General features: G+C 38.1%; 1 protein-coding gene across 7 annotated transcripts in view; it reads left to right on the forward strand.

Annotated features, from left to right (window-relative positions):
- The window catches only part of PLEKHA5 (pleckstrin homology domain containing A5), a 258282-nt gene that overhangs the window by 59066 nt on the left and 189230 nt on the right, over positions 1 to 9986 (forward strand). For 2 of the 7 annotated variants that reach the window (XR_002734540.1, XM_023226160.2), the window contains one exon: positions 4918 to 4972. The exons of the other annotated variants lie outside the window; for them this stretch is intronic. Coding sequence is in view for 1 of the 2 variants with exons in the window: in XM_023226160.2 (XP_023081928.1) it covers positions 4920 to 4972 (53 nt within the window). In the remaining variant the exon portion in view is untranslated. The remainder of the gene's footprint in view (positions 1 to 4917; positions 4973 to 9986) is intronic. 7 annotated transcript variants of the gene reach the window in all.

The following is a 9986-nucleotide window of genomic DNA, read 5'->3' on the forward strand; positions in this document are numbered from 1 at the left end:
ATAGATAGATAGATAGATAGATAGATAGATAGATAGATAGATAGATAGATAGATGAGTATAAATAGTATCTCCCTTGTATAGATTAAAGAAAGTTGTTATCATTATCAGCTGACTCTGGAAAGAGGTGTCAGCCTAGTGAAGCCAGCAAACTTTAGTTTCCTCTATGAGTTCCAGAGAGCCACTGTTATCATATATTCCCTCTCATGAGCACCAACTGTGCTTTAGGTCCTTTTCCTACATGTTCACTTATTATCAGCAACCCTGTGGGATAATTATTAGTACTATCATTTTACAGGTGAGAAAATTTAGAATATTAAGTAATATGTTGAACATCACAGAAACTGATAATAATGAGTTTCTCAAACCAAAATTCAGATTGTAATGACACTTGAATGTTAAGAGGCATGTCACGGAGAAGCAAGTGGTTTGGGTTTCAGTGACTGAGTTAGTTGTTCTCAGTCTGCTCTGCCCCAAAAGGCCATCTCTTGGTGTTTCAAGGGACAGCAGCTGGGACAATTGATACTTACAAGGAAACATTTTTTTCTTTTTCTTCTTTTTTTATTTTTTATTTTTTGAGATGAGCCTTGCCCAGGCTGGAGTGTAGTAGCACGATCTTGGCTCACCATAACCTCTGCCTGCCAGGTTCAAACGATTCTCCTGCCTCAGCCTCCCAAGTAGCTGGAACTACAGGTGTTCACCACCACGCCCAGCTAATTTTTGTATTTTTTTGTAGAGACAGGGTTTCACCATGTTGGCCAGGCTGGTCTCAGACTCCTGACCTCAGGAGATCCACCCGCCTTGGCCTCCCAAAGTGCTGGGATTACAGGAATGAGCCTATAAAAGTCCCACAAAACAAAGCTGTTGTCATTTCATCACAGATGAACAAAACAAGTTTACAGTGCCTGGTCTTATAAGGAAAAATTTGTTAAGGCCTCTACAGAAACCACATCGGGTGCTTATGGATGGGCTGTTGTTTTTAGTCCTTTGGAGGAACAGAGTTTCCTAGTGTTTAATATCTACCATTATTATTTAAAAAGTAATTTAAAAAACCCTCAGGGAATGGCTATGAAAAAGATAAGAAGAAGGTAGTGATTTTCAAATTTTCATTCTATTCCCTGACTTTTTGCTTTATAAATTTTGGTTGCAGTCTTGTTGCCTAGACCTTATTTACCAAGTCACAGTCTATTTGAATAGTAAACCTCCAAAAATCTGATTTTTTGGCTGACAGATCTTTCATAAAAATGAATCCCTCTTCCTCTTTCTCATTAAACATTTGCTGGGTACTTTTTATGTCCTGGCTATTTGTACTTGGCATGTAGGATGTACATGTGAGATACAGCCATGCCCTTGCTAGTGAGTTTATATTCTAGTGTAAGAGCTCAGTAAGTAAGCCAGTCATCACAATGAAATGGGATAAGTACTATGCCAGTGATAGGGTGCTGTGAAAGCATACCCCCATCTTGTGAGGAGGGAGGGGAAGGAAGTCTACATGGAAGACAGAATGTCTGAATGATGAGATTATTTCACAGGTAGATTGAGAGGGAGGAAAGGATGATTTTGTTGAAAAGAGTAAGTGATGTTTGTTTTGAATATTTTGAGTGTGGCTGTAAGTTTTGAGATCTACATTTGGTTTTTAAAAAGGTGGGAATGGAATTTTTCAAAGAATTTTTAGCTTGGAAATGACTATTTGAGAGTTATTTGAATAGAAGTGATAAGACAGAAAAAGAGGAGAGGACCCTGGGGGGTACCTATAAAACTCAGAGAGGTGGAACTCCACTAATGCAGGTCCTGGAAGTCACAGTCAGAAGACAAAACAGTACTTCAAGAAGTGATTGTTAGGTCGTCAGTGGAGACAAATGCAGTGCTTACAAGTTGAGGAGGCAGAGTAAGGCACTGCATTTGATTAAGGTATCAGTTACTTAAATGTGAACAATATAGTGCAGTGTTAGACTTAAATCGACATTTTAGAAATGTGCTTATTCTTCTTTATACTTTTTTTTTTTTTAACGTTGGTTCTTCACTTTGGAGAGGAGATTCACGGACCTCCTTGAAACTGTGGTGCAGAGATGGCGTACATTTCTTTTGTGCCCTGTCCATCTTCTGTTTCTTCTGAGAATCTAACTCACATTTACCTTGGAGAAAAAATCCTTATTCAGTACTTGTTATTATACTCAGGTCTGGTCAGTATTTGTTCCATGCCTCCTGATCCTAGTCATTGACCAAGGGTGTGCACATTATGTAAGCTGGACCAGTAAGACTAGATCCTGGGACTTTCCTTAAGCTTTGGAGATTGAGAATGTCTTATGCTGGATTTGAAGCTGTAAAGATGTCAGCCTAAAGCTGCCCTCATGGGGCAATAACAGAGAGAAAGACAGAGAGAGGTGGGGTAGGGATGGCCTGGGAGGAGGAGGGAGAAGGGTAGGAGGTAAAGAACAGAGATAGATAGATACACACTTGATCGTATTAGTTGAGTCTCTGGGTCTAGCCGTTTCTGAATCTACTCCTGAATTTTTAAATTAATTGAACCAATACGTTCCCTCCTTTTGCTTAAGCTAATTTGTATTGGATTTTCTGATACAAATTGATTGAGGCTGGAAGAGTCCCATTCCCCTGAAGAATGCCTGTGTACTTAACATATCTTAAAGAATGCAAATGATTTGGGAGTCTCTATATCTGTAGGGGCCCGATGAACCAAAAAGTAATAAAGATCAAGTTGTTCCAAGGATAGCCATTAATTAGTTAATACACACACATACATATAAAATCTTGTTATTTATTGTAGTTGAGGGGATGGGATATTTTTATTAATGCCTTTTAGATTAATCAAGAATTAACACATTTATCTTCAGTGTCTTTCATAAGAATATCCTTTGTGAAATAATTGGATTGCATTTCATTTGTTATCTGTCTCTCTAGGCTTATAAATATAATTACCAACTGCATATATATCTTAGGACTCAGACCATAAACCCATACATACAACATAATTTGCCAGAAGTCCCATAAAATACTAATGTAAGGCTAGTTGTCCCTGGCTCTAGCTTAGTTAGGTAACTTGAAGGAAAAAGACAATGGCTGTGCTAATTTTGTTAGGAGTAAGCTTTCAATTCAGTAATTCAATAAACTTTGCTGGGTGGTACCATTAAAAATAACAGAGCAGTTGGGAAGTACTTGATATATAATATCAAAGGGCATTGTCACATCTGCAGTCAGATAATAGGTCTAAGTTAGGTTGGCCACAGTGAGGGTGATTATTTCTTTCTGGGCACTGCACTTAGCAGTAGATGGTAGCTCCTGGCAGGTTCACAGTGTTGTTCGTTTTGATGAAATAGAACAAGAAAGTTGGATTGTAATAACATGTGAATAGCTGAAAATGAGCTTGAATTTAGTATACCAAATTTACTTTTTTCTATAGAATAATACCAACTGCTTTCTAATTAGTAGCTAGAAGAGATGGAGTAAGAGTAAAAAGTTTAGATTTAAATTGAGGTCAGTCTACATTCCCTCTAATCATGTTTTTTTGAAACTGACCCAAAGCTCTCAGCCTCTTGTTTTTTGCTTTCTTCCTTTTTTAGAATACCATTTATGATTTGTGTCTATCCCTTGAAGTCCTATTATCTAACTGAGCTTTCATCTATAAGCTTTTTTGGGCAATGTATGCAAAATTTAATATGTTCCTATTTATTAAGAAGGATGCCTTTCTCTCTCTCTCTCTTTGTGCAGAATTTATATTTTATTCCTTCTAAATGCTTTGTTAAATCAGAAGGTCAAGGAATAACAATATGCTGTTTCTGCCCTCTGGTGGTTGAAAGAGATGTTGTAAATAAGTAATTACAAAGATGTGTATACTCTGACTCTAACCACCCATGGCATTATAGTTTCTTTTATTCCTACTACATTTATTGGTTCACTGATTTATCAAGCATGTAATGAGCATCTTCTGTATGACTGTCTTTATCAGCACTCTAAAGTGCCTTGTCTAGTAGCATTCTGGCCATTAGAAGCAAGTTAACATATGTGAGGTCTTACAAATGGAGTTCCAAAAGCCCACTTTTGCTGTGTCTAGATCTGACTTTTTGCACTCCAGGTTTGGATTGCAAAGTATTTTCCTATCTAAATCTAAAATTTCTAGATACACGGAACTTCAAATTGGTAATACACATAATGAATGAAAACTGAGGAAATATTGTGTCTTAGTCAACAGTAAGTATTTAATATCTCAGTTTCTGTGAGTCAGGAATTATAGAAGTGACTTAGCTGGGTGGTTCTGGCTCAGGTTCTCTTAGGAGATTATAGTTAAGATGTTGGTCTTAATTACAGTTAAGATGCAGGGTTGTCTGGGGCTAGAGGAACCGTTTCCAGGTTGATCCAGGTTATTGGCAGGTGGCTTCAGTTCTTCAGTCATCTTCAGTCATGGTGCTTGGCTTTACCCCTAGTGAGTGACCCAAGAGAAAGCAGAGAGAAGCCACAAGGGCTTCAGTGACCTAGCTCAGAGGTCAGGTTTTGCCAGTTGTGCAACATCCTACTGGATATAAAAGTCAGATCTTTTTAGTGTGGAAAGGGACTAGAATATAGATGAGTCCTCAGTGTTCCTGTCTGATGCTTTTAAATGGAACACATAGAGAAGTAGGAGAAGAATGATAATGGAGATGAATGAGTGTTTCTACCTTACTGAGGTATAGAGCCCATAAAGGTAACATACAGGAACATACTTTTATGAAAATGAAACTAGACCATTTTAATTTTTTTTTTAATGTGATCTGTTTCAATTTATGTTTCTTTCCCAGTTGGGTGAGAAACATTTTTTCAGATAAAGTGCTTGGTAAGTGGTGGCTGACCAAGCTTCACAGAAACGACTACTTGTTTGCTAAGATTCTTTAACAAATTACTTACATATTTGTGTTTTTTTCTTCAAGCAATGAAAACCATTTTTGGTCTGCCACCTGTTGGAACATTGCCATTCTCATCAAGGTCATTATGAAAAATAGAAAAAAATGAAGTTGATTGGGTGGTAAGCAAAGTGTGGCCGCTTCGCACATATGCAGGTTTGAACATTTCTAGGTTGTCAAGAGCAGGTTCAAATAGAGTTGAGAGTAAAGAAGTGTCCAGACTAGAATTTTACTTTAATATTAAGGACATAAGAACTTCGCAGTAGAATTACAAAGGCAATTTAAAGTTACCAATCCTCTCTGCTCCTATCTTCCCCCAAAATTGTTATTTCCCTCCTTTTTCTTTCATCCTAATACATTTTTTTCATAAATAAAATCTGAGGTCAGCATGTTATTTTCGCTTTGAAAAGACAAAAATTATACTTCTAGTATAATGAATGTATGATAAAGAAAAATATAGGAAGATAAGAACAATTTAAAATATTAAAATTTCATTAATCTGTGTTTCATGTAAAGATTTCAGTCATACTAGATTAGAAATGATGTTCCCAGTTCTGAAATTTTATTGATGCTTCTGGCAATGGCCAACTTAGAGTAAATATTTCAATGGAATAACTGTATCAGACCATGATGCTTGTTTACCTTTAAGGTCTTATTTTGCAGATTCAACTTATGAAAGTACTGTATTAATAAACTTGTAATCCCTAAAGACAAAAGAACAGATTTATGATACATATTATGTTGATTTAGATTATATTCCTTTTTCAAATTAAATTCGGTTTTTATTTTACCTTGTCATTGTCTGTTTGCATTTATAGTTTATGTATAAAGGCATTATATATACTTAACGGTAAATGGGATTAAATGTAAAAGAAAGCCTTTCAATGACCAATGTTTATTGAGTTTTTATTATACAGCAAGACCTCTGGTAGCTTTTGGGGTCACAGTGATGAATAAAACAGGCACTGTCCCTGAATTGTTGCAGCTGATTTGATGCTTAGAAATAGGAAAAAATGTTCTTTTGGGGGAAAGGGCAGGGGGTCAGGGAGGAGTTGTGGATTGAAGGTTGGAGATCAACAAGAGATTCGTTTTTGGTAGGTTAAGTTTGAGATGGCTTGTGGAAAAGCCAATGGAAATTTCAGGCAGGAAGTTTGGTATACCAGTCTGGAACTCAGGAATGGGTTAGGCAAATAAATTTGACACTTACCAACATATTCATGCTATTCAGACCATTAAACAGACTGCTCTCGAGTCTTGTGTAGACCAGTGATAGGACTAGGTGACATAACTGCTAAAATTTTATTGACATAAATAACTCCTTTCGAAAAATTAATAAAAATGGGAATGTTGCTTAGGAAAAGACTCTTTTGACAGCAGCCAGAATTTTCCTTTCATTAGAGCTTTTGTGATTTAATGCCCCCCCCCCCTTTCTATTCTTGATCTCATTCTAGTGGAATTTGGTTACTTGCTTTTCTATGCTTTTCCAAAGACATTAATCTGTTTCTTTATTAATTGTTAAAATCTGCTTACAACATGTTGCATCTTCATTTCCTCCTTGTGTCGTGTATTTTGAAAGTTATTATTCAGCTGAGTCTTACTCTTTGAAGTCTTGCTTTTAGTGTCAGCTTCACTTTACCTTTTGATAGAAAAAACCCAATCTTGAAATCCTCCTTCATCTTGTTAAAAAGTTTTAGGAAATACATTTTTATATTTACTGGTAATTATATTTTCAGTGATAGAAATACTGGTTTAGGCCGGGCGCGGTGGCTCGAGCCTGTAATCCCAGCACTTTGGGAGGCCGAGACGGGTGGATCACGAGGTCAGGAGATCGAGACCATCCTGTCTAACACGGTGAAACCCCGTCTCTACTAAAATACAAAAAATTAGCCGGGCGAGGTGGCGGGCGCCTGTAGTCCCAGCTACTCGGGAGGCTGAGGCAGGAGAATGGCATAAACCCGGGAGGCGGAGCTTGCAGTGAGCTGAGATCCGGCCACTGCCCTCCAGCCTGGGCGACAGAGCGAGACTCCGTCTCAAAAAAAAGAAATACTGGTTTAAAGCTAGGAAAACTTCCTTATGGATAATAATGCCTTTCTCTTGAAGCATTGCAAATAAGTAAATGAATTATCAGTTGGATAAATATTTCCTTTTTTGGTCTTTCAATTCCCCAAATAATTTTTTTAAAAGATACTCATTTATTCAGGTTAATGCAAAGCACTGTGCCAGGTGCTGCAGGAGAGAAAGCTGGGAGATAACTTACTGCATTCCAGATGTGTACTACGTCTGTGGCCCTCGTCACGAAATCAGAGAGCTTTACGTGCTGCACATGGGTGATAATAATCTAGAAGTCTTAGTAGGAAATACAATTATTGCTTGGTCATTCTAGAGTTAAAAATTAACCTTGAAAGCCCAGCATATCTAATTATTTCTAGCATGTTGGAGAACTGAAGATGATTCATGTAGCCAGAAATTTCAGTTATCTCAGTGTTATTGCAAGTTCCCTATCTGATCTTCCTTTTATTACTTGCCTTACTCTTGTGAGACAACCATTAGGTGTGTTTTAAATGGAATGTCCCAAAGGAGAAGAGACTTTTCTATTCTCAACCCTCTCAAGATAAGCAGATCTGAGATTAGGAAAAAAGCAACTGAGCCAGAGCCAGTTTTCACGGGAATTTAAAAATATCAGTGTGAAAACAAAATGAGCAGTGAAGCCCAGCTATTTAAAGGGCAGGCAAAAGAGAAGTTGGAAAAGGAAAATGAGCTGGCGGCTAACTGGATGAGTGTGGTGACTAATTAGTTTCCTATGATACAAACATATTCGGTATTTTATGTCATTTATTTTAATTTTTTTGACCATTACCCACAATAAGAAATAAATATTATTGGATGATCCACTGTCCACTTTATATAGTACTAAAATGAAAATACTTTCTTCTCTTTGCCACCTATACCTTCTCTTCTGTTTTGTTATTTTAAAGTACTGGTAGCAAACATCATTATCCACTAATGGGTCAGACCAAGATTTAAAAACACAGTGCCCTGTGAAACAGTGAGATTTACATGGGCAAGAATGGGAGTCAAGTAGGGGTTGTTTCTTGCGTATAACTGTGGGTCATAGACCAGTATGTAGAAATCAAACTCTTAATACTTTAATAGCCTGGCACATAGCTTCCCACACTGAACGCTTTGAGTTAATGTTGAGTGTTGTTGAATGAACAGCCTAGCATCCATCACTACCATGCAGCCTAATTGGTTGTTGTTGTTGTCGGTCTTGTCCCCTAAACTCGTCTTACTGCAATATAGATGATTGTTTTTCTTTTCTTTTTTTCTTTTTTTTTGAGACGGAGTCTTGCTCTGCTGCCCAGGCTGGAGTGCAGTGGCCGGATCTCAGCTCACTGCAAGCTCCGCCTCCCGGGTTCACGCCATTCTCCTGTCTCAGCCTCCCAAGTAGCTGGGACTACAGGCGCCCGCCTCGTCGCCCGGCTAGTTTTTTGTATTTTCTATTAGAGACGGGGTTTCACCTTATTAGCCAGGATGGTCTCGATCTCCTGATCTCGTGATCCACCCGTCTCGGCCTCCCAAAGTGCTGGGATTACAGGCTTCAGCCACTGCACCCGGCCAGATGATTGTTTTTCAACTGCTGCTGCCAAGAACCGAAATATTCAGTTATACAAAATAAGATATGTTGTAACCTAATTAGATACAGGAATATCAACTGTTTTCTCAGATTACCTCCAAGCATAATGCTATAATCATTTATTAACATTTCCCCCTGTTCCTGTGAGTCAGGAATTCTCAAGCTGCTTGGTTAGGTAGTTCTGACTCAGATTCTTTTATGAGGTTGTATGAACCTTATGAGCCTAACGCTTTAGTCTCTGCAAGCTTGAAAGCTCATGCTGGAGGACCTGGCTCAGGTTCTCTTACCAGGTTGTATGAGCCTTATGAGCCTACGGCTTTAGTCTCTGCAAGCTTGAAAGCTCATGCTGGAGGATCTGGCTCAGGTTCTCTTACGAGGTTCTATGAGCCTTATGAGCCTAAGACTTTAGTCTCTGGAAGCTTGAAAGCTCATGCTGGAGGATCACGTGCCTGGCAAGTTGAGGGTGGGTAGTTGGTTTTTCTGCACAAGACTGCGTGACCCATGACGTGGTGGTTGGCTTTGTCCATAGTGACCAAGCCCAAGAGAGTAAGGCAGAAGCTGCCCTGCCATTATGACTTAGCTTTGGGTGTCACTTTTGTCATATTTTATTGGTGAAAAAGGCCAGTCTTGATTCATTGCAGGAGGGAACTATACAAGGGTGTGCATACCCTTGTATAGTCCATGTATAGGCTGGGGATCATTGAGGATCATCTTAGAGGCTAGCTACCATACTTTAAAAGAATATCTTTATTATGAACAGTTGACTTGAATTAAAAAAATTTTTTTTAGTATTTTTATTTTTAATTTTAATGAAGGAAAAAGTAAACATGTAAATGCTTGCTTTACTTTTGAATTTTATAAAAGCAGATAATTACAGAGAAGTGCTGACATTTCTACTTTTCATAGGAAACTTGGAGAGAAGTCAAAGGTGTAAAAAGGACAAATTTTAGAAAATGAGATTCATGAGGAAAGACTGATTAAGTTCACTTTAGTTAATGAAATGTGGAATTATGAAAAATTAAATATTAAGGAGAGCCCTAATGAAATTATAAGAATAGAAAAAATAATTTACTCTTGGTCTGGCACAGTGGCTCACACCTGTAATCCCGGCACTTTGGGAGGCCAAGGCAGGCAGATCACTTGAGATCAGGAGTTCAAGACCAGCCTGGCCAACGTAGTTGAAACCCTGTCTCTACTCAAAATACAAAAAAAATTTAGCTGGGTGTGGTGGCATGCGCCTGTAGTCCCAGCCACTCAGGAGGCCGAGGCAGGAGAATTGCTTAAACCTGGGAGGTGGAAGGGGTTGCATTGAGCCCAGATGGCACCTCTGTACTGCAGCATGGACCACAGAGTCAGACCCTGTGTCTCAAAAAAAAAAAAGAAAGAAAGAAAAGAATTTATTCTTACAAAAATTAGTAATACTAATTTTTTTTTTTTTTTTTTTTTTTTTTGAGACGGGGTC

Source organism: Piliocolobus tephrosceles, chromosome 10, assembly GCF_002776525.5.
Source record: "Piliocolobus tephrosceles isolate RC106 chromosome 10, ASM277652v3, whole genome shotgun sequence".
Classification (NCBI taxonomy): Eukaryota; Metazoa; Chordata; class Mammalia; order Primates; family Cercopithecidae; genus Piliocolobus; species Piliocolobus tephrosceles.